Source organism: Zootoca vivipara, chromosome 12 (assembly GCF_965207765.1).
Source record: "Zootoca vivipara chromosome 12, rZooViv2.hap1.1, whole genome shotgun sequence".
NCBI classification, from domain to species: Eukaryota; Metazoa; Chordata; class Lepidosauria; order Squamata; family Lacertidae; genus Zootoca; species Zootoca vivipara.
This window is the reverse complement of record NC_142595.1, coordinates 51192360-51217317: the sequence shown is the minus strand read 5'-3', so window position 1 is coordinate 51217317 and position 24958 is coordinate 51192360. Positions and strand designations below refer to the sequence as shown.

Here is a 24958-nt window from a genome sequence, read left to right as displayed (position 1 = left end):
TTTCTATGCAAAATACTCTTATATCTCCCCACCCACCCGCCCACCCCAAACAAACTTCACGTGGCCCCCAGCAAGAAACAACCTCCAATTACATCCTGTTTTGTTTTTTAAATAATGCCCCAGGGGAGGGGGGAAGAACCCTTTGCGTCTGACCAACCCCTTCCATGCCAACACACTGGGGGTTTTTTTGGGGGGGGAGGAGGGGGTTGGCACCAGGAACCCCATTCCCTTGGGAGGAAAGCCCTTAACAAATCAGTGTGACGGGAGGCACCCATTGTGTTCAGCGAGCATTACTGGGAGGGGAGGGGGGGCCAAGGAGAAGAGACGCAAAGTGTCTGGTCCCTTCTGGGCCCTCTTAGAAATCCCAGGGGGTTTCAGGAGTCTGGGCTGCCCTGCTCGAAACGGCACACTTCTAGAAGGGCCTGAAGAGGGGGTGCAGAGGGCCAGATCAAACTGTTCAAATCAGGATCAGAGGCCACATCTGTCAGGCGCCATCTTTGCCATGGATGGGGGCAGTTTCCCCAGAGTAAACTCTCCCCCCCCAGCTTTACCCCACTGGCCTGTGGGTGAATTGGCATATTCAGTCGTGTGAGCTGGAGCGACTTTGGGGGAGGGGGGGGCAAACACAACCCTGGGATGCCCCACCCCCCCTCCAAGTGCGTTGGTATCCTTGTGCTCTGGACCTCCATTCCAGCTGCATCTTTTCCTTTGTTTTCTGTAGAGTATCTTTGTTTTTGCCTCAACTCAGCGGTTGTTAAAAAAGAAGAAGACATTTGCGCTCCTTGGGCGGGGTGGGGGTGGTAGCCAGCCTTCGGAGCTTTCAGACCAGGTCCAACATATAATTACAATGTTAGATTCAACCCCTGTCGTTTTAAAAAATTATTTCTATGAACGGTCAGGGTGAGGCTTGCTTTTGGAGGGTGGGGCAGGGGAGAACCCAGTTCGAGCGAAAGCTTAGTTCAAGCATTTGGAGCAGAATCCAAGCTGCTTAACTTCACAGCAGCTACAGAAATGAACTTCTCCACTGACACACAAGCAGCTCTTCCTTCCTAGAGTACAAGTTTAACCTGGGACCTTCCGCCTACCCCCGGACAGGCGAACTTTTGGAGAGTTTCATGTCTTGCCGGGGGCCAGCAGTGGCTGGAGCAGTGGGGTTGGGGGGCTAAATATCTCCAACTCCCCCAACCCGTTAAGTCCAATCTCTGTTTTTTTCTTTATATACAAAAAATAATAATTAATCCATTAGATTTGGAAATTAAAATCTTCAAAGTGAACTTAAAACAGCCCTCTGAAATATATCTCCCACCCACTAAAACTGTTCTCCTCTGTGTATTTTTTTTTCATACATCACGCACAGCCGCACCAAAATACTTGATATGACCCCAAAAAATAGTCACAGGACATCAAAAAAAACTCTATTTCCCCTTTTTTTCAACCTTTCTCTTCTTTTTCTCTCTCTCCTCTCCCTCCCCCAGAAAGAAAAATATAGATTGCTGGATTAGCAAAAATGGTTCCATGATTATTGTTATTATTATTTTTTTGTTATCCCTTTCCTGCTAAATTTTGAAGCCACAAAAGTAAACTTCATGCAATGAAGAGGAAAAAAAACAAAACGAAATGAAAGAGAAAATCAAAAAGAGAGAAAAAGTCAACTGAAAATAATATCTATCTATCTATATATAGATACAGATATATATAGATATAGATATATTATATCCCAACGTCATTGTCATCATCAGGCCATTCTTGCAAGTGAGGATTATCTCGGATTCATCAGTCCTGGGTCTGTGCTTGTTTCAATCGTAGAATATTGTTCAGCCAAAACAAAAGAGGGAAGGAACGGGAAAAGGTATCCTTGTTTCCTTCCAAGGGGAAAATAGTCAGATTTTTTTTATTTTTTAAAACAGCATAAACTTAGCTTGGTGAATTTGTCCTTCCAATTTTTTTTTAAAAAAACTCCCAAATATCCATCCCTCTTCTCTGCCCTAATGATGAAACCACAATCAGGGAACTTTAAAACTCCTCAGCAGCAATGCCTTCTTTTCTTCTGAATCACTGAAAAAAGGGGTGGGAGTTCTGGAAAGTAAACTCATCAAAAGTGGCTTCCATTTGCAGAAAGTTTTTCTTAAAAAATATCTCTCTCTTCTTTCCCACAATAAGTTTGTTTCAGTCTTTCTCTCTCTGAGTTCAGAGTCTGCGTGTGCCTCCCCTCCACCTTGCTGCTTGTAAAACGAAACAGACCAGAACCTAAGAAACAAACCCCCCCATTCTTCCCCTGTGCCACCACCTGCCCCCCCAAATGACAGCATGCATGCGCTAGCGCTGTTGGGGGATGGAAGAAAGCCCCACATTTGCTGCAGAAATTAAAACGGGAGCGGTTTTGAATCAGGATTAGGGGCGGGGGAGCTGGATCACGCAAGAAGAAAAGAAAAAAGGAAAAAGGAAAACAAAAAATTGAGAATATTAAAGAGTCAACGGAAGAAACAAAAGAAGCCTGTCCCAAGACATCCCCACCCAACCCCAAAATATTAACCAAACAGCTAAGTTCAGTGGCAAGAGACAAGAGTCGGTCCCCCTCTCCAGAGAGGACAGCTCTGTCGCAGATTCGGTGGTGGTTGGTTTTGCCATCCCTTCCGGGAAATATCAGTTCACATTAGGCTCCTAAAGTCTCTCACGAGCCGGGATCCAAATGTATGGGCCGGAGAGCTCCTCAATGATTCTTTTGATCTTGTGGTAGATCTCTTCGAAGCTGTCTCCTTCTACGATGGCTGGGGGGAAAGAGGGAGAAGATGGCAAGGGGTGAGTGTGTCAAAGAGAGAGAGAGGGGGGTTGCTTTTAGAACCCGAGAGATCAGTTTGTGAGAACATTCAGAAGAGGCTGGCTGCTGAACCAGGCCAGGGGCTCATTCTCGGATCCTGAGGGTATTTCCAGGATCTAAGAGCCCTGCTGGATCAGGCCAAGGGCACATCGAGTCCAGCATTCTGTTCTTACAGTGGCCAAACAGATGATTCAATGGGAAGACAGGAGGCAGGACCTGAGCAAAACACCACTCTCTCCTCTCCTGTGGCTCTCAGCAACTGGTATTCAGCTCCTGGCAAGAGAGGATTCCCAGAATGCCTGTTGTAGCACATACATCCAGGGCTGTGTAGAGCTGGCCATAGGCCCGCCATATGGGAAATGTAGGCCAAAGGGTCCCTCTTTGCCTCTACCAGGGACTCGGATTAGGCCCCCCATGCCAATTGGCCCCACCCCCTCTGCTCTGGCCCAGATACATCAAGGGTCTTGTGGCACCTTAAAGACTAGCAAAACTGTTGTGGCATATACTTTCGTGGGCTACAGCCCACTTTGTCAGATGGAGGCCTCCTGCCCATCCACTGAGGCCCACACGGTGGCCTTGGTCAAGGGACGAACCTGAATTATGCAAGTCCAAGCCCACCTGCATGAATTGTATGCCCACAAATCCTGTGGCAGGGAGGAATTGGATAGCTGCTGAAGCTCCTTCCAATAGGAGGAAATCATAGGTCCACTGGAGGATGAGGTAACAGTAAAGGACCCCTGACAGGTAACTCCAGCTGCTGATGACTCTGGGGATTGCGGCGCTCATCTCACTTTTCAGGCCAAGGGAGCCGGCGTTTGTCCACAGACAGTTTTTCCAGGTCATGTGGCCAGCATGACTAAGCCGCTTCTGGCAAAACCAGAGCAGCGCACGGAAACGCCGTTCACCTTCCCACCTATTTATCTACTTGCACTTTGACATGCTTTCGAACTGCTAGGTGGCCAGGAGCAGGGACCGAACAACGGGAGCTCACCCCGTAGCGGGGATTCAAACCGCCGACCTCCCGATCGGCAAGCCCAAGAGGCTCAGTGGTTTAGACCAGTGTTTCTCAACCAGTGTGCCTCCAGATGTTTTGGGACTACAACTCCCATCATCCCTAGCTAGCAAGACCAGTGGTCAGGAATGATGGGAGTTGTAGTCCCAAAACATCTGGAGGCACACTGGTTGAGAAACACTGGTTTAGACCACAGCGGCCACTACTGGTTACTAATCATAATGGCTATATGCACGCTGGCATTCACAGGTAAGGAGGGTGCTGTTGTGCTCAGGTCCTGCTTGTGGTTTTCCCATAGTTGGCCACTTTTGAGTGCTGGACTAAATCATTCCCCTTTGACCTGTTCTAGCTGCAGGGTTCTTCCCATGTTCTGATGTGCACAGTGACCGGCAGCAGTGGCACTCACTCCAGACTTCCAGGCAGTGGACATTCCCATCTCTTACCTGGAGACACTGTCAGGGATTGAATCTGGGACCTTCTGCACACAAGGCAGGTGCTCTCGCCAATGAGCTACTTCCCTTCTCTGAAAACTCCAAAAGCAGCCTGAGGTTCCCCCTAGCTACCCCTGCCTCCTCCGCCTCAAGCCTTCTGTGAATTGTGCCCAGAGCTAATGGTTCGGAAAGCAAGAGGGGGCAGGAGGTGACCTACCCGAGAAGCACTCTGTAAATTCCTGCTCCAGTTTTGTAGCTCTGTCAAAGGCTTTCCGCGCCTGCTCCTCTGTTATCCGCTTGTTAATTTCTCTGGAGAAGAAGAAGGGGGGGGGGGAGAGAAGGACACAAAGTGATTACGAAGATTGTGCAAACCCAAAGCTGTCTCTTCCACCTGCCTGCTTTCTGCTGGGTTTCCCCCCTGTGCTTTGGGTATGCACACAGTCTCTCTCTCTCTCTCTCTCTCTCTCTCTCTCTCTCTCTCTCTCTCTCTCTGTGTGTGTGTGTGTGTGTGTGTGTACACACACACACCTACACACCTGCTTCTGCTATTTGGGGAACCAGTCACCAGCTTGGGACAGCCTGGTTTCCACCCTGTGGCCAACCAGATGCTTCTGTAAATCTCACTAAACACGGCATGTAGTAAAAAAAACCCTCTCTAGTGGCTGCTCCCCGACAACTGGTGTTCACAGGATATAACTGCTTCGGGATCTTGAGGTTCTCTTTAGATATCACAATGGCTATCCCTTGTCTGCTTCCATTAATGCATCCAATCCGGCCTTTCCCAAGGTGGTGCCCTCCAGCAGTTTGGGACTACAACTCCCAGCAGCCCCAGCCAGCTGCTGCCACTGACCGGCAGCAGTGGCTCTCCAGGGTTTCAAGCAGGGAGTCTCTCCTGGCCCTACTTGGAAACGCTGTCGGGGATTCGACCTTCCGCATCCAAAGCAAAAGCTCTATCACTGAGCCTTTCCTTTTTAATGAGCGTTCATTCGGATTTGTTTGCAGGGAGGTTGTTTCAAAGCACCCACCACTTCCCCATAGAAAAATGCCTATATATATTTTTTGGAGGGAGGGTGGGGTAAGGGAGCGCAGGTTTGTTGCACAAGACCTTGCCAATAATTATACAACTGAATTTGTTGGTCTTTGATTGAATCCCACCCGAAAACAGTGACAGCACGGGAGCACCCTTTGTTGCCTTCTCTTTTTAAAACAAAGACTTAAAAGCCCCTGAACAACTTTGTCTTTCCTCAAAGGCACAGAGGAGATCATCTTGCTAGGTGCTGCTTAGAAATGCTAAGGATAAATTTCATTTATTTATTGCATTTATTTATCCCACTTTTCCTGCAATGAGCTCAATGTGGTGTACATGGTTTTCTCTGTCTTCCTCATTTAATCCCCGCAACAACCCTGTGAGGCAGGTAAACACTAAGAGGCAGTGGCTGACCCAGGGTGACCCAGTGAGCTTCATGGTTAAGCAGCATATAAATGCCTTAAGTCAATAAACGGTGAATGATAAATGAAAGTGTTGGCTGCTCTCAGACCACATCCCACCCCCTTGCACACTCCAACCTTTGTGCAACATCTTACACCCTCCTGGCCCTTTCAGACCAAGACGGCAACACCACTTCCGCTTGTCCAACCACTTTCCCCTGGGAAAACCTGCTCCTTACCGTTGAATTGGAACAAAAGTCTACCGGGTTTCCCACAGATTAATGTTGCCTCTGATTCAGTGGTCAAGAGTGGGCTTTCCTTGGTGAAAGCAGTGGGGCAAATGGAAAACTGCTCAGAGGACCCATACCCAGGAAGCATGGGGCAAGCGGAAAACCTCTCAACACCCCCCCCCTCGTGCTTTCTAGGTGTGGGATAAGTGATGTGTGGGCACCCTCCTGCCCCGCCCCACTCCACAGCCCCTGTCCACCCCGGGGGGGGGCCACTCACAGAACATTCTCGAGGGAGCGTGGCCGGATAAAAACGGCGATGGGGTGAAGTTGAGCTGCCTGCAGCCTCCGTACGGCATTGGCCGAAACGTCCAAAATACAGTGCTTGCCCTGGGCGGGGAGAGAGAGAAATTTGGTCAAGAGGTTTCAACACCAATTTGCATTCCATTTCTGGCCCTGCTGGTCACGCAAAGCCACAGCTATCCCATGGCCTCCCCAATCGCTTCCCCCTGCCAAAAATGTCCACCGGCAGGCCAGTTGCCTATTTGGGGCACCCCGCCCCCAAATACACAATGGAGGGATATACACAGCATATTGTGGAGGTCAACCTTCAGGCATCCTCTGCTACCCACTCCTATGACAACCAGCCCCAGAGACCCAGTCAAACAGGGGAAGGAGATAATAATAATAATAATAATAATAATAATAATAATAATAATAATAATAATAATAATTTATTATTTATACCTCGCCCATCTGGCTGGGTTTCCCCAGCCACTCTGGGCGGCTTCCAACAGAAAATTAAAACACAATAATCTATTAAACATTAAAAGCCTCCCTGACCAGGGCTGCCTTCAGATGTCTTCTAAAAGTCTGGTAGTTGTTTTCCTCTTTGACATCTGTTGGGAGGGCGTTCCACAGGGCGGGCGCCACCACCGAGAAGGCCCTCTGCCTAGTTCCCTGCAACTTGGCTTCTCGCAACGAGGGAACTGCCAGAAGGCCCTCGGTGCTGGACCTCAGTGTCCGGGCAGAATGATGGAGGTGGAGACGCTCCTTCAGGTATACTGGACCGAGACCGAGATTCTTTGAGTCTCTTGGCTGCGTGCTGCTGGAGAGTATCTAATTATCAATGGACTCTTGAGTTTTGGTAACCTCTCTCTGCTTGCTTTGTCCAAACCTTTCTGTTAGGGGGAAGAAGACCCAGGAAGTTGCCTACTCAGTCAGTGGTCATTGGTCTATCTAGTTCAACACTGTCTATGCTGAATTGCTTTTCCTGGTATCAGGTAGGAGTCTCTCACAGTCCCTGATGGGGACTGAACTTTGGACATTCTGCATGCAAAGCAGGTACTCTACCACCGAATTATTTCTCAAAAACTCTTGACATTTGTGTGATTCTTCAACTCTCCGCTTCCAGCCTACCTGCTCAGCCACCTCGCGCACTGACTGGACGCTCGTCCCGTACAGGTGGCTGTTGTACTGGCCGGCCTCGATGAACTTGTGGCTCTGAATGTCCTTCTCCATCTTCTCCCGCGAGGCAACAAAATGGTAGTCCCGCCCATCCACTTCATACTCCCGTTTCGGCCGAGTGGTGTCTGCAGAAGCAGGAGTGGGGAGTCTCCGTCACGCACAGGGGAGCAATAGTAGCCCCAGCCAAGGCTTCCTCCTGAAGCAGAAGTCCTTCTCACCCACCACCCATCATTTTATCGTTACCCAGGAAGGGGGGCAGGGATAGGGACCGCCTGTCAGACTCACGTGGGACACAGGAGCCAAATTTGTCAGGGAACTCCGAGAGGAGGTCATCGTTGACTCGGTCCTTAGTGGGACCCAGGATAATGATGGGTCGAGCGTAGTGAACTAGGGGTGGAAAAACCCAAAGAAATTGTAAATGGCCTGTGCTGGTGGAGAACACAACTCAAAAAAGGGACAGTGAAACAATCAGTTGATTACAACCAACCGCAAATCAATGGGTGACCTTCTGAGCCTTTCTCATTGTACAAACAGCAACATCAATAATAACGTACGTAATTCAGGGCTGAGGAAGGGAAGGGCTGAGCTAAGACAGAGTTCTCACCTTCCATTTGTACAACGGTTTCATAGCTCAAGACAGCATCTTCTCGACCTGGAAGAAAAAGAAGGAGGCTGTTAAATAAAGCCTGTTTAATCCAAGCCCCAGAACATGTCTCCTTAACAGGGAAAACAGCAGGCTGCAAAGGGCCTTCCCCAAACTGGTGCCCTCCAAATGTTTTGGGTTCAATTCTCAGCAGACCCCAGCCAGCAGCACAGCCAAATGACACTGGGGGCTGATAGGAATTGTAGTCCAAAACCCATCTGGAGGCTGGGGAAGGCTGCTCTAGAGCAACAGGGAAGTAGGGGCAAGTTAAGAGCCATTGCGGTGTAGTGGTTAGAGTGTCAGTTTAAGGCCTAGGAGAACCATGGCTGAAATCCTCCCTCGGCCATGAAGCTGACTGGGTGGCTTTGAGCCACTCACTGTCTCTCAGCCAAATCTACCTCACAGGGTTGTTGTTAGGATCATATGAGAATGGGGAAAAGAACTGCACATGCCACTTAAGTTCCTTGGAGGAAAGGTGGGATATAAAAAAGTAGAAATAAATAAAATGGTGTGGAGAGAGAAGGGAGAAAGGAAAGGGGGGAAAGTTCCCACAGTTGTGGATTTGAAGGCATGGAAATATTTCTCAAAGGACAGGTTTGGAAGAGGGGGGGGGGAGAGTGAAGAGGAAGGCCTGGAGCAGCTTTCCTCAACCTGGTGTCCTCCAGCTGTTTTGGACTACAATTCCCATCAGTTCCCAGTCAGTATGGGCAGATGATGATGCTAGGGGCCAGTGGAAGTCGTAGGGCAAAATATCCAAAGGACCCAAGTTGGGGATAGGCAGCCAAGAGACAGACACCCACCTTGAGAGCCCGATCCTGGCACCCGATCCTGGAAAGAGAAGAAAGGAAGGAAGGAAGGAAGGAAGGAAGGAAGGAAGGAAGGAAGGAAGGAAGGAAGGAAGGAAGGAAGGAAGGACCAATTAGTCATCCTCATGGAAGCCTTGGAATTTCTGCCAGCATGGGGGACACCAGCAGAAGCACCCCCACCCGCGTTTAAATGCAAGAGTTACCAAACAGGGAGATGGTGTGGGGCTCTTATCTCAGCCCCCAGAGGTATGCCAGGAAATTTGAGGATCAGAGCACAAACAAAAGAGTAGCTCATGTTGACTCTGGGGACCATTTTCAGGATGAACAGGAGTGGAAAAGCAAGACCCTTATAACTTTGACAAAATAAACAAATAATAGCATTTGTAAGCTGCCTTGGGAGCCTTTGGGGCGGGCGGGCTGAAAAGCAGGAGGACAATGAAATAATTATTCCATTTCCATAATTCATGCAAGTGCTGAATCTCTATTTTTGTTATGTAACAAACATAACACAGGAACCCCACAATGGAGCTCAAGGTTATCTGAAGAAACTGGCAGCAGATTCAGGACAAAGAAAAAGAAACACATATCTCACACTATGCCTTAACTTGCTTATAGGATCCGCTCCTAAAAGAGGCACCCATGGCCCCCAAATTGGACAGCTTGAAAACTGGATTGAACCAGTTGATGGAGGAAACGTACTTCCTGCAGGATCCCAGAGTTGGAAGGGGCCTCAAGGGTCATCTAGTCCAACCTCTCTACTCAAGCCTCTCTTTGAAAATTTCTTCACAAAGGAGAGTCTGCCACCTTGTGAGGCAGTCTGTTTCACTGTCAAACCGGTCATATAGCCAGGAGGTTCTGCCTAATATTTAGCCAAAAACCCCTTCCTGAATCAGATCCTACAATCTGGAGCCACAGAAAAAGAAGTGTGGAAAAAACATTTCTACTGAATCTGACTACTGGTCCATCTAGATCAGTATTGTCCACACTGACTGGCAGAGGCTCTCCAGCATTTCAGGCAAGGGTATTCTCAAGCCCTACCTGGAGATGCTGTCGGGGACTGAAGTTGGTACCTTCTGCAAGCGAAGCAGATGCTCTACACCTGAGCTATGATCCTTCCAAGATGTGCCCCTCAAAAGTATGGTCATCATGACACCCCTTAATCCACTCTTCTCCAGGCAAAACACACGCCACTCTTCTGAATGCCAGTCATTTGGGTACAACAGTGTAAAGGGAAGGGAATTTGGTTAGCCCAGCCTTCCCTAACCCGGTACCTTCCAGCTGCTTTGGATTACAACTCCCATCCTCCACAGCCAGCGCAGCCATAGGCTGGTGAGGCTAATGGGAGCTGTAGTCCAAAATATGAGCATAGCCAGGGGGGGCAGGGGGGAAGCTGCCCCTCCTAAATAAATAAAAATCAATACAAATATGAGGTTCTGCTACCCCCCTCTAACAAAAATTCTGGCTATGCCCATGGTGGAGGGTGAGAAATTGTGGAAGGCCGGCCTAGAGGCTAGGGATGGAGACAAGCGAGTTGATCAGCAGGTCCAGTTCCCTGCATGTGGGGATCTGCCTTGTGTTGAAATGGTGCCAGCTCTTACCTTCCAAGTCACGGACCGCAGAATCCGGGACCGGCAGCCGTGTGACACCGGAAGTTGCGTTGACGTAACTTCCGGTGTCGCTTTGCCCTTCTATGGGCACCAAAAATGGCAGTCGCCGGCTTCAAAAGTCGCATCTACGCATGACCAGAAGTGCGTCGACGCAACTTCCGGTGTCGCCCCGCCCATCTATGGGCACCAAAAATGGCCGCCGCCGACACCGGAAGGTGCGTCTACGCACTTCCGGTCATGCGTAGATGCAACTTTTGAAGCTGGTGGCGGCCATTTTTGGTGCCCATAGAAGGGCAAATCAGAAAGGAAAAAAATGGCCGCCAGCAGGAGAAAATAACGGAGAAAAACGGGAGACGAAGTGATACAGGGGACCACCGGGAAAAGGTAAGTAAAAACGGGGGTTTCCCGGGGAAAACAGGGTACTTGGCAGCTATGCCTGCTACGTGTGTGAGAAGACGAAGCATACTTGCACATTGGGGCGCAAGTGGGAACCTTTTTTCATCAGGGTGAAGTTCTCCTTCTTTCACACACGCAAAGAGTGCCTTTTTCCCCAGCTTCCACAAACAAGAGAGGGATGGAGCGTGAGTTACCTTTGCTTTTAGCCGTGTCCATTCCCGCCGCTCGACCCTGCAAGCGAGAGAGAGACACAGAGGGCGGAGGCTTAGGGCAGTGACACAAACAGCTTCCCTCTGACCCCGCCCCCAATTGCCAAGACCCCTTCACACATACCGCCTTTTGCTGGGGATGAAGCCAATCTCGTCGCTGTCGCCATCCGGGTGGACGCGCCGTGCCTGCCACCACTCCTCGTCGGAAGCGTCGATCACGTGCAGGACGTCGCCAAAATGGAAGCTCAGCGCTTGGCTCAGGAAACCGCAGTCCTTGGTCTTATCATAGTCGAAGAGCGCCCTGGGAGTTGGGAGTGAGAGGAGCTTGGCTGGGGGTGAACACAGGAGCAGTGGGAGCTGGTGCCCATTGGAAATGGTGGGGCAGAAAGCAAGGAGACCCAACAGGAGGTGCAGCCAGAGCCCTCTGGGCTGGGGTCACATTTACACCATGCGTTTAATGCAGTCTGAAGCTACTTTAAAAGGTCATGGCAGTCCCCGACAAATTATGAGCGCTTTGGTTCGAGGTTGGTGAAAATTGTTAGGAGATCCCCCGCCTACCCCCCTCTTCAGATTCAGAGTGGTTTAACAGTCAATCTCTCTTCATGGGGAACTCTGGGAATTGCTGCTATTGGAGGAGAATGGGGGGTCTCCTAACAACCCTTAGCACCTTTAACAAACCGCACTTCCCAGGATGCTTTGGGGCAAACCAAGAGGATTTAAAGAGGTATCGTATTGTTTTAAGTTTCCACAATCAGGACATAGCTGACTTCCTGCGTAAGGTTGTCTGGGGTGGTTGTTGTCTCTCTAATTCTGCATTATGCCACATTCTCAATGGCAGCCATTTTGTGTTATGTCATACCCCCCCTGGAAGCCATTTTGTGAATGGCACCCCCAGCACTCTCCCAAAATTTGAAATGTGCCCACTCGTCCAAAAGGGTGGGCAACAGCTGATCCAGAGGGAACACGGTATGTAAATTCTGAAAGGGAACATTTTCTGCATTGACAGAATTGCTTGGATGGCCTGGGCATAGTTGCAGTACTTACTTTAGGGAGGGGCTAATGTGTGGTCACTCAGAAGTTGCTGAAAGACTCCAACTCCCATCAGCACAGACCAGGGTCAGGAAAGATGGGAGTTGGAGTCCAGCAACATCAGCAGGGGGACATAAAGAGACACTAAGTCTGGTTATAGGTTTCAGACTCAGATACAACATAAGAGGGATGGGGTTTTTTTTAGTTAAAATGCCTCTCTGTTTCAAAGGAAAGAGGTTATCATAATTAATAATTGCTTATATGGAACTTTAGCTGAACAGAGCCCTTTATAATTCTTATCCAGCTGTAAGACAACCCTGACATGCTCCCATTTTACAGGTGGGAAAAAGTGAGCCCAAGGAAGAAAATGGCTTTTGAACCCAGCCCCCATAGATCAAACCCAAAGGGACCTGCAGTATTGTGGATTCTGGTGGTGCTCAGATGCTAAAATCTACTAGTAATTCAGGAACAGGGGGCGGGGGATGGCCAAGCTCTTGAGGAGAAGGCAGCTGTGATCTCACCGGATATAGAAACCCCTCTTGGGGTTGCTCCGCAGCGATGCTGTCCCTGAGCCCAAACTGCTGTTCATCAGCTGCTCCCGGAGGTCGTGGATCTTGGCCTCAAAGCGGCTGTACTCTGCAGTGGGTGGTTACAGAAAGGGTCAGGGTCAGTAGGACTCAACTTCCCTCATAGAATCCTCTAGTCCATTCGGCTGCTACACAACTGCCCACATGGCCACCCAACTCCACAACCCAGTCTTCCAAACCTCCCCACCAGTCTCCTCAGATCAAACCATGAACTTAAAGCACTATGATACCACTTTAAGCAATCATTTCTTCTCCCAAAGAATTCTGGCAGCTGTGATTTGTTATGGGTGCTAAAAAATAGTTAGGAGGCACCCCACCCATTCCCCTCAAAGAGCTACCAATTGACAGAGGGGTTTTTACAATCTATCCCTCTTCCCAAGGTAGCCTTGTGAAGGGAAAAGAGGTATCTGAACACTTATAGCACCCGTAACAAACTATAGCTCCCAGAATTCTTTGGGAGGTGAGGGAAGCCATGACAACTTAAAAGTGGCAATGATACCGCTTTAAATGCACAGTGTGAATGTGGCCCCAGCCCCCCACAAATCTCTTAACAGGCCCCATTGCACAGTCCCTCTCACCTCAACCATATTGGGCTCACCTGGGCCATGTTAGACATCTCAACCCCATCAAATCCTACCCATCTACCTACAGACGGCCCCCTCCCTTGGACACACATAGCCTTGCCCTACATGTGCCTGCAACCAAACAACCCAACTTCCCACCCTTCTGTCTTTCCATTTTCCCATCAACAGGCACCAATCATCTCTCATGTGGTTCCTTGACCACCTTTCCTTGCAACCTTACAATCTCTCCATTCATTCATCCCCGAAGGTGAAAATTCTCAGGATTCTCCCCTAGGACATCCTCACCACCCCTTACAGTCACCAATGTCCCACTCCACTTGGCAGTGACAGTACCATTTCCCTGGCAGTTCTCTCTCTCACACACACACACACACAAAATCTCTTCCCACCCAGGAGGGGCTTCTGCAGAACAGAACTCACCATCCGGTTTGTACTGAGCAATGATGGTGACCGTCTGGCCGGCGTTTTTCAGAGCAATGGCTGCTTGTTCGTGTGTGGCGTTCCTGAGGTCCACACCATTGACCTGGGAAGGAAAAGGCAACCAAAATCAAGAGGCTTGGCCAACTCTCCTGTGAGATGACAACATCTGAGGCTATTTGCTTTAGAATAAGAGGAGAGTAAAGGACATAACAGAGGTGTATAACATTATTCAGAGTGTGGGCAAGAAGTCCCTTCAGGCTGGTGGTGGCTTTTTTGCAGGGGGGGGGGGGCTGCAACAAGTCATGGCTGTGATAATAAAGCATGAGTGGTGGATTTATAGCAGGCCATCCACACATCATTCCATTTTATTACTGCCACCTGGAGTGCTTTAACTCTAGAGTGCTTTAACAACCACATCTCTGGGAATTGTAGTTCTGCAAGGGATATAGGGGCCTCCTACCAACTCTCAGCACCCTTAACAAACTACAGCTCCCAGGATTCTTTGGAGGAATCATGGTGCTTTCAATGTATGGTGTGAACATGACCAAACATGGGACAAAAAATAAATAAACCAGGGCATTTGTGGTATAAAAAATTACAGAATTTCAGGAGGAAGTTATGGAACATGAACTAATTAGAAAGAAAGCAGCATGTCCACACCAAAACATTTGCAGGAACATACCATGCTGAAAGTGGGACCGAGTATAAAAAGCACCCCAATACAATCACGAGTGCAAATAATCCATGAATGCAGAATAAAAAGGATGTCCAGAGGGGACCAAATGGATAGAGAGGATTTCTCCCCTTTTGTAATTCAGGAACTCAGCAGGATCATAAAACAAAGTTGAATGTGAGAAGGTTCAAGACAGATAAAAGGAAATATGTCTCCATACAGCACAGAGTTAAAATTCTGGCTTTTGCTACCGCAAGATGGAGAGATTGCTTTAAAAGACAAATTCATGGAGGAGGAAAACCCTGAGATAGCTCAGCCAGCAGAGGATGAGACTCTTAACCTCAGGGTCGTGGGTTAAGAGCCCCACGTAGGGCAAAATATTCCTGCATTGCAGGAGGCTGGACTAAATGACCCTCAACGGTCCCTTCCAACTCTATACTTCTATGATTCTATCAACAGCTACTAACCAGGATGGCAATGTGCTGCCTCCAGGATAAGAAGGAGCTGGCCTCTGAATAACCGATTGCTTGGGGACTGAGCAGGAGATGGGGACTGTGCTCCTGGCCTACTTATGGACTTCCATTTGGGGCAGCTGGTTGTCCATTATGGAAAACTGGACTAAATGGGCCTTTGATCTGATCCAGCAGGGCTAATCTTAATTCTTATGAAGGGAGGTAAACATCATTTAGGTTTAATCGTAGGGCACCAGCCACCTGCCTCTTCCAACCGGGCACCTGTCAATGCAGGGGTAAGGAACGGTTCTTACCGAGAGGATCTGGTCCCCTTTCCGGAGCTCCCCGCTGAGGTCGGCCGGCCCCCCAGCCAGGATGAAAGAGATGAAGATTCCCTCGCCATCTTCACCCCCAACAATGTTGAAGCCCAGCCCTGTTGAGCCACGGTGAATGACAATGCGACGCGGTTCCCTGTAGAAGAAAGGAGAGAAGCTTGCTGATCGCAGATGCAGCGGCAGGCGGCAACGAGCCACCGACTCCAAATGCCCGGCAGGACTGTGGCCTCCACAACCCCCCCCCCAAGGAAAGAGGAAGTTGCATTACTACCCTGTGCCAAAATATTCGCAACTCTGGCAGCCCTGAGTAGCCGGATATGGGGTGGATGAGATGCACGTGAGGCGGTGGGGGAAGAAGGGCGCAGCTTTAAACTGGGTGACAGAGAGAAACTCTTCAGGACCACGGACAGCAACTGCTGCTTGGTGGTGCTATGGGGAAACAGAACAGCCACGCCCAGAGGGAGGAGCTAGAAAGGGCACAGCTTACCTGGGTATATCCTCCTCTCCCATCAGCTCCTTAGGGATGGGGGAGTACCTCCGAGGGGAGGTAGGGGTCATGGCTTGTGGATAGTCTGTGCCCAGGTAGCTCTGGTGACCAATTTCATTGTCGAGGTGCTGGGAATAGGCTGCCAGAATGCATGAAAAAAGAAAAAGATTTAAAAAATGCGTGGAACACAAAAATCTACAGTTTTGCAAGCATCTTCAGTTTAGGATAATCTTCCACCATCGAGTCCAGTTGTGTCCCAGAGAGTGTCTGAATTGACACTCCCTTTTAACTGGTTCTCCACAAGACAGCCGAACACAGACACAGCAGGAAGAACAGGAAACCACTCACAGGAAGTGATGTCAGGCGGGGCGTAAGAATCATTCAGGTAAACATTTGTGGGTTTGGCCACCTTCAAGTAGACGACATCATATGTGTTCTTCAGGGCTGCAACGGCATCTTCGTGCATAACATCTTCAAGGCTCACATTGTTTACCTGGCAAGGTGTGGGTATGGGAAAGCATATATAACAATGATCCCTGCTTATAGAAAAGTAGCATTTCAAGGAGAAGGGTAGGCTTTCAGCCCTCTGATTCCTATTTGCAGGCTGGAGTGGTGCTCAGTGGTCTGGGGAAGTTCTCTGCTTCCAAACCTGCACAAGGTCTGGCTGATCACATGCCTTGCATCTGCTCCAGCCTTTGCCAAACTGGTGCCCTCCAGAGGTCCTACACTACAACTCCCATCAGCCCCAGACAGCACAACTGGGAGTTGTAGTCCAGAACATCTGGAAGGGACCAGATTAGCAAAGGCTGCTTTATTCACTGCACCTCTCTTCTCCCAAAAATCAACCTACCCACCCAACACCCAGTCCCCTTACTAGTGTGGGGTATTGTGCAGAGGCTTAGGCAGAGGAAAAATAACACCTTCATGATGTCAGTGGGATAAGGCAGAGCAGCCCTATTTACTTGGGTTGGTAAAAAATAAATAAAAATAAGACACAACAAGAAGATAATTAAAGTATTTATGTAAGATGCAGAATTGGGGGAGTCAAACACGCACAGGGCAAAAGAAACCCAAGACACAGGACAGCTAGGACAGCCACAAAATGGCCATCCAGCTTACCGAGGTTTTGGTCTTCACTGAATCTGTGGGTTTCCAGGGCTAACAAATCAAATTACCCAGATTTGTGCAGAGAGATAGTTTGTTTTGCATTTTGTATCATTTTCAAGTCTAATATTTTAGGCCCCTTTTGACAGGCCCCAAGGCTGCACCCCACTTAAATACTTAAACCCACTGGCCATCTTTGTTGTGTTTTTCACTTTGGGGGGTTGGAGTTCTTGCGAGACCCCCCTCCCTCCCCTCCTTTTCTGTTTACCCACAGGAAAAATCCAGGCAACCACTCAGTACATTTAAATTATTTTTGCTATTTATTCAATTTATTACATTTACATCCCACCTTCCTCCAAGTAGCTCAGCTCTGTACATGGTTCTCCCCTCTTTCCATTTTATCCTGATAACAACCCTGTGCAGAAGATTAGGCTGAGAGCAGACTGTGACTGGCCCAAGGTCACCCAGCAAGCTGAGCGGGGATATCTGAACGCTGGTCTCCCAGATTCCCCTCCCCTTCTTCCCTTCCCTGAAGTCTGGGCATGGACCAGACCAACAGGCCCAACTGCTCTGGCACCAGGCCTTCTCCACCTATCCTTACCGCCAGGATCTTGTCCCCAATCTGCAGGCGCCCATCCTTGTGGGCTGCACCCCCCTCTATGATTTTGGTGACGTAGATACTATTGTCGCCGGGGATGTGCTGGTTGCCGACACCACCTGCAATGCTGAAGCCAAGGCCTGTGGGGAAGGAGGAAGGCGGGAAGAGAAAGAATAAAAGAATAAGAAAATAAACAGGTAGGGAAGAAAGTGGCATCAGCAGAGGTGGAGACTGTTGAAGAGGGTGGGGTTTACTCCCCGATGGGAGGAGCCTTTTTAAAAAGATAATTCTCCATAGTGAGAGGGGACAGAGTCATTGAGACAAGGTGGAATTCTCCATAGTAGGCAGGGCTGGCCCTACGGCCAGGCTGGGTGGCGCAGGGCGCCAGGGGGGCGCCATGCAGCTGCACCCACCCACCGCGCTGCGTGCTGCACACTGCGCCCGCCCGCCCGCCACACAGCTCTGCCCGCTGCGCTGGGAAACGGGGTGGGGCGGGGGCGCCGGAGGGATCCGTCGCACCACGGCACCAGGGCGCCAAATATACTTAAGATGGCCCTGACAGTAGGTTGTATTCAGTTTTTCTAGAGCAGCCTCCTCCAGCCCCCATAGCAGGCTGGGGCTGATGGGAGTCGTAGTACAAAATATCTGGAGGGCACCAGGCTGCATGGAATGGGAGAAGCTAGATCAGTATATGTCCATTCACTTGTGGCAATTCATCCCCAAGTGGGGGATGAAGTGGGAGAATTTATTCCCCCACCAGGCTTGTGTTCCTTGCGGATATGCAAACAATGTCCATGCATTTTTGCAACCGCATACATCCAATTTTGGATGCAATTCCATTTTGAATTTGGAGGCTCTGAATACTTGAAAAGCAGAGCTTGCAGTTCAGCTGAGCATGGATTTTATTTGCATTACGCTCCTGTGGTTTACTAAGCTCTTTTTGCCTTTTGCACAGTCAGGAAAAAAGAAGGAGTTTTTGTTTTTAAACAAACTTTAAAAAGTCCATGGAGAAAACAGGAAGTGAAACTGGAATTAAGTTATTTAGGGTTGTATCCAATGCTAGCCCTACTCAGAGCAGACCCACTGAAATTAATGAGCATGACTACACTAATTTCGTTAATCTCCATGGGTCTACTTTAAGTAGGACTTGAATTGGATACAACTGAATATTGGTCTGTTTCCACAGGAAATAGCTCTCTCTCTCTCAATCTCTCATGCATTTTTGTGTTTTTATATGGTAAACCGTCCTGTGATCCTCAGATGAAAGGCGATACAGAAATTTAAATTAATAAAGAAAATAATAATAATAATAATAGGTTGCCCATCCTTGATTCAGGATTATGGCTCTTCCCCTGAAATAAGGAGGAAGGATGCTTCTAAGGGGAAAAGGCTCTACAAAACAGCTTTCCGCAGTCCCTTCTCATGCACCTGAAGGGTTGGGTGCTCTTTAAGGAGTTTGGGGGGGGGAGAGAGAGAAGCAGAGCTAGGCTTCCTCACCTTTGGGGCCTTTGATCAGCTTGATCTCCATGACCTTCTCAGCCAAGGGCTTCCTGCGCATGACATACAGACGCACAATGGAGCCGGCCTCCTTCAGAGCCTCAACAGCCGTGCTGTGCGTTACCTCCCGCACGTCCACATCATTGACGAAGAGGATGCTGTCGTTCACCCTGTGTTGCAGCCGGATCAGAAAGACAAGTTTAGCGGCAGGATACTGGGAGCTACTGAAACATGTGGGGGCAGTGCCCCAGGGTAAAAGGTTCTGGACAAAAGTCTTATGAGCTTTCACTGATAACCAAGACCAACGATTCACCCACCCACTTGACCTGCTCTCTTGAAACTACTCGTTGATCCTCATCCACTTTTCTTTTTTGAAATGTGAGATGGCAAGGATTGGACCTCGGAACCTTCTACACGGCAAAGAAACTGTTCCAGCGTAAGCCCCTGCAGTCATGTAAGGGGCTGAAGACACCTTTGTATTAACTGGGCCAATGAAGGAACATAGGATGCTAGATCTAGATCAATATTCCCCACACAGACAGGCAACAGTGGCTCTCCAGAATTCCAGGCAGAAGTCTCTCCCAGGAGATGCTATTGGGGATTGAACCTGGGACCTTCTGCATGCAAAGCAGGTGCTTGATCCCTGAGCTATGTCCCTTTCTTCAAAACATAGTAATATAGAAAGCTGCCTTATATTGAACCAGACAACTGGTCCATCTAATTCAGTATTGTTCTCACTGACAGAGTGGCTTGCCAGGATTTCAGGCTGGGTTCTCTCCCAGCTCCACTTGGAGATGCCATTTATGCTGTGAACCATCCTGAGATCTACAGATAAAGGGTAGTACAGTATACAAATTTAATCACTTATTTATAATACCAGGGAATTGAAACTGGGACCTTTTGCAGATGTTCTATAACCTCTGAGCCCTTTCCCAAACTCCCATATGACCAGCTTACGGAGCATTCATCCTGATTTGCTTTTGCAGGGAGTTTATAGACAATGTTGGCTATTTAATGAGGATTCGTTTTCATTTGCATCGGAGCAAGTGTTATCTCACAATTCCCAATGCATCTCTCCTTCACTTTCCTTATCGCGGTAAGTCCGCTCTTTGGGGGAAAGCAGGTTTGTTGCACAAGAGGACTAGTCCACTTTCACTGTGCAGCCTGAAATTGCCGAGATGAATCCCACCTGGGACTAATGGCCACCTGGAAGTGCCCTAAGGAAAAGACCCACTGTCTCCAGCCCAGTCAGCATCCTCTCTACAAAAAAAGCTTCCCCAAAAGTCATTGGTACCTTAGCCTGCCATCTTGTGCTGCTGCCCCACCAGGGATGATCTTAGTGATGAAGATGCTTGGGTCATCCCCAACATGGGGGTTGTCAGTACCACCGGCGATGCTGAATCCCAAACCGGAGTTACCCTGGAGGAAAAAGTCATGCCCCACCCAAAGGAAGAGGCCAGAATTTAATTAGAGCATGAACAAAGGCTTGGGACCCCCTTTTTAAAAAATGCATACTCTTCCCACTCTGGAGGAACCTGTTTATTGTTCATTCATCCTGATTAAGGCTGCAATCGCATAGGTTATTCAATTTCCCTGATGTTTCTCTATGCGTTAATTCCTGCATTATATTTGAGGTTTCACATAATGTAAGAGTCATTTCTTGAAAACCGATAGAATATAATTCCACATTTAATGCTCATTTCCATGTTATCTGACTCCAGTGGGGGGGGGGGACAGTTTGCAGCCCACTTAACCCAGAAAGTGGCGGAAGTGAAGTAGTGAAATTTGGGGTGGCATATGGTCGGTACATTGGCATATGGTTCTTTCCTGCTGTTTTCATGGGGAGAAGAGAAGCAGGCATGTGCGGAAAGAGTGGCGGAGCACTGATGTTGCCTAATGACGTTCCTTGGTGTGAATGAAATTTAGCGCAACATGTCGGTACATTGGTCAAAAGGCCACAGCCCCATAACACAACAGGTACTGCAGCATAAAACGGAACATTAGAAAACGGGACGGAAGCACTAGCATTATAATTAGGGAAACTAACACAATATTCCCCACATCTGAATGCACCTTAGATGATGCTGGTTATTTAACAAGCATTCATTCCAATTTCTTTGAGGGGAGGTTAGATGACGCTGCAACAAAGCAAGCATCACCCACACTTTCCGGTGCTTTTCCCCATCACTTTCATTAATTGCAAAAAAGTCTGATCTTTTGTGGGGGGGGGGGGAGCTGGTTTGCTGCACAAGACCTCCCGATCATCTCTAACTGTGGATTTGTCGTTAAGTGATCAAATCCTTCCTGGGGAAAGTGACCGTCTAGAAGGTTCCCTGGGCTAAGTAAAAAATCCCCACCCACCCAGAATCAACGATGTCTATAAGAATTACCCGCTCTAGAGTTATTTCTTCGTATTCCATTTCACCTTCCGTTCCATTTACCTGAAAGAGAGGGGACAGAGAGGAATTGTGTTAATTCAGCATTGCAAAAAAAAAAGCACAGGAAAATGGGGGGTATTTTGGAATATGTTAAAGTGTGAAAGGTTGTGGGGAGGGGGGAAGAAAAGGAAGAATTCATCCAGTAACTCACATAAGCTGGTGCTTCTAAGGTATCTGTGTTGACAATTACCGGTGGGGAGTTGGCCTAGGAAGAGAAACAGAAAAGAATGATATGGACAACTGCCCCCAATGCAATATGGTCCCTAAATGTGGTTGTGGGGCTGCTTTACACAGGTAGGAGAGGCCGCAGGTGGCAAATTTGGGGTGGGGGGACGAAGGTCCCGAAGCCCTCAAATGGCGTTTTGCTTGACTTGCAGACAGGAGAAGCCCTTGGTGAGACTTCGAAGCCCCCCCAAAGATGGCTGTTATCTCTGAAGGTTTTAAGCTGAAAGATGAATCTTCTTCCCTGCCCCTAAATTTGCACTCTTTCTTCCACACCACTGTGGTTTGGTAGAACTCCTGGGTCATTTCAGTGCAGCTTAGGGAAGGAGAATGAGTTTTGCTGGCAGACCTGAAGAACTTGTATGACTGTTCTCAGCTAGAACAGCTTGCTGTAAAAAATTTTTTTTAAAATCCCTTTAAACTCCTTCCACCCTGCTAGCATATGAAAAGCCCCAAATAAGCCAAGCAGCACCCAAACATTTTCTGTATGGATAACCAAATCCACTTAGAATTACAGACTGAAAAAATGAATTCCACCAACACCACACACACAAACACACTTTTCACCCTCACTGTCTCATGTCCATAGACAACAGCAGAAAGTGTGGGGGCTACAATTATGGATTTAAGGACAGCTAAGCTAGATGAGCTGGGGTGAAACGGAGGTCACCAGATATCTGGTGAAAAGAGGAGATGCAAACCACCATTTCAAATTGTGACATTAGGGGGCAGTGTGCTTCTAGGAGGAGACTGGCTTACCTCCTGGCTCTGAAAAGGGTATTTTTGACCCCCCAAACCAGGAGTGTTTAAAATGCCCAAGAAGCACCCAACCTCTCTCTCCCACCCCCATCCTCTTTCATTCTCTTTTCCTCTCTCCCCACCACCCAAAGAATGATTCCTCCACCTCCACTGTCCGCTGCTGACTACGGTAACCATGGCAATGCCATGGAAACAGCATCTGCCTCAGGGGGAGAAGGTTACTGTGGCAACGCGGGTTTCGCCATAGTTCAGGGTGTTCTGGGATGGGACTAGCTGCTACCCACCCCAATCAACCCCACACTCCATTCCTAGGGATGGGAATGTGGGGTGGGTGTTTTTTCATAGGGGATATTTGAAGTAATGTGCTTCCTTGGCCTTTACGCATCAGAACAACTCCACTTGAGGCTGCATAGCACAACCCCTTGCATTAAAAAATCAAGAAATATATTTAAGATTGGGAGGGGGTGGAAAAACCAATTTGGGGGGTGAGCATGGGGTTTGTTGTTGTTGTTATTGTTATGGTCCACATTTAAACAGAGAGAAAATAACAGCATCCAATTTTTAATAACAGCATCCAATATTTATATGTAGGTTTCATCACCAGCTCTAGGCCAGGGGTTGTAGGATGGGCCGTCCACCAAGGGGTATAGAAATTTGATTGTGCCAGAGGTGTGTTTGTGTGTGGAGGGAGAGAATCCCAGAGCAAAAGTTTCATTGTGCAGCTGATCAGGTGCATGCCTGAAATTCAAGAAAGGTGCAACGAGAGTCTTCACGGTTTTGTTTCCACACTTTGTGGAGATCAGGATGGGTATGGTAGTGTCTGCGCTGAGGACCAGCTGAAGATTTAAGAAGAGCAGAGAAGCCCTCATGATCCCCTTGCAGTCGCCAAAGGGCACCCCGCATCTGATCCTAGGGACACTATACACTCCCACCCTGACCAACAGCCACTGATAGCAAGAATTCCCTGTGAAACCCCTAGCAAGGCCTTATGAAGCTGCAGTATGCAAAAAGCAAACATGTGACTATGATTTATTTACTTACTCACCGTGAGAGCTAGAAGCTTATTTGAATGTAAAGACCACACCCACAAACCACAGAACTCTGAGCCCCTGGACTTGTAAAAGAGGCTGTTTGTGCATCTGGGTGTTGCATCTGGACAGATATCTAAATTTTTAACGTGGTTGGTGTGGTTTGCTTTTTAGAGTGCCCAAAATGCTGACCCCCCCCAAAAAAAAACCACAAATGGGGCCAGGACTGCAATACCGCAAGGACCACCTCTCCCTGATGATCACCTGAGGCCCTTCTTCAGGTGCTTCCCCCACAAGAGGAGTCACAAGGGCGGAAGAAAAAGAAATAGGCTTTTATGTGGTGGCTCCCCGTTTGTGGAATACTCTCCCCAAGAAGGCTCACCTGGCACCATCATTACATATCTTTAGGCACCAAGCGAAAACGTTTCTCTCCAACCAGATAGATGTTTGGCTGATTAACATTCTAAAGGTAAAGGGTAAAGGGGCCCCTGACCATCAGGTCCAGTCGTGTCCGACTCTGGGGTTGCGGCGCTCATCTCGCTCTATAGGCCAAGGGAGCCAGCGTTTGTCCGCAGACAGCTTCCGGGTCATGTGGCCAGCATGACAAAGCTGCTTCTGGCGAACCAGAGCAGCGCATGGAAACACCGTTTACCTTCCCGCCGGAGCGGTCCCTATTTATCTACTTGCATTTTGATGTGCTTTCAAACTCCTAGGTTGGCAGGAGCAGGGACTGAGCAACGGGAGCTCACCCTGTTGCAGGGATTCGAACCGCCGACCTTCTGATCAGCAAGCCCTAGACTCTGTGGTTTAACCCACAGCGCCACCTGGGTCCCCAACGATTAACATTCTATGGCCTTCCAAATGTGCCTCTGGGAGAGGAGGGTTATTGGTTTGTTTTATTATGTATTTTGCATTTGCATTTTGCATTTTGCTGTTGTGAACCACCCTCTGATCTTCTGATGAAGGGTGGTAAAGAAATAATAATAATAATAATAATAATAATAATAATAATAATAATAATAATAATATGCCCCATTACTAGTTGGAAATGGGAGAAGGGATCAAGGCTGTTCCACTGCAGCAATGGTTTATTTTTATTCCATTCCTCCTTATGTGTCCCAGGCTGCTCCAAAAAGCCTGAAATATTCAACTCAGTGTCGGGGGTGGGGGCAAGATGAGCAGCTGAGGGAAGTCCCGGGGGCTAGGGATGGCAAAGCCACTCACCTGTCCTAGGTTGAAGCCCTCCTCTTCTAAAATCTGATGCTCCCTAAACTGAAGCTTCTCAATCTAAAAAGATGACAGGCTCTCTCCTCTCTCCATCAAACAACGCTTGCCCTTTTGCTGGCTCAGGTCCTCCCCCCCCCCCCAACCACTGGCTGCCACGCTTGACTGCAATCGGGTTTCCCTGGCACATTTTAATCTCAGCCTCTTCAAATTTTCATGACCCCCAATGCTCAGCCAGCAGCCAGCAAGGCATCCTGGGAAACAGGCATGCTTAACTCAGAGGCGCATGCTCGCACATGTACACACACACACACACACACACTGCTCTCTCACCCTAAGCCTCCACTTTCTCACAAATTTCCTGGGGAGACCCTCCATTCATCCTCCAGGCAAGCAATAAGGGTATCTGCAGGAATTTTTCTGGTGGGTGGGAGGAACAGGATGTATATACAACTAGTGTCGGAGAACAGGTCTACA

General features: G+C 48.6%; 1 protein-coding gene across 4 annotated transcripts in view; it reads right to left on the bottom strand.

The window, feature by feature from the left end:
• Positions 1-717: 717 nt before the first annotated feature.
• The window catches only part of DLG4 (discs large MAGUK scaffold protein 4), a 130895-nt gene continuing 106654 nt past the window's right edge, over positions 718-24958 (bottom strand). For all 4 annotated transcript variants that reach the window (XM_035134487.3, XM_035134488.3, XM_035134490.3 and 1 more), the window contains 19 exons: positions 21400-21453; positions 21201-21251; positions 20105-20229; positions 18811-18980; positions 17317-17453; positions 15960-16104; positions 15612-15750; positions 15104-15260; positions 13665-13767; positions 12595-12709; positions 11169-11345; positions 11030-11066; positions 8827-8854; positions 7988-8035; positions 7669-7770; positions 7336-7508; positions 6197-6306; positions 4479-4570; positions 718-2768 (listed from right to left, as the gene is read on the bottom strand). In XM_035134487.3, the coding sequence (XP_034990378.1) occupies positions 2662-2768; positions 4479-4570; positions 6197-6306; positions 7336-7508; positions 7669-7770; positions 7988-8035; positions 8827-8854; positions 11030-11066; positions 11169-11345; positions 12595-12709; positions 13665-13767; positions 15104-15260; positions 15612-15750; positions 15960-16104; positions 17317-17453; positions 18811-18980; positions 20105-20229; positions 21201-21251; positions 21400-21453 (2070 nt within the window). In that variant the 3' untranslated portion in view covers positions 718-2661. The remainder of the gene's footprint in view (positions 2769-4478; positions 4571-6196; positions 6307-7335; positions 7509-7668; positions 7771-7987; positions 8036-8826; positions 8855-11029; positions 11067-11168; positions 11346-12594; positions 12710-13664; positions 13768-15103; positions 15261-15611; positions 15751-15959; positions 16105-17316; positions 17454-18810; positions 18981-20104; positions 20230-21200; positions 21252-21399; positions 21454-24958) is intronic.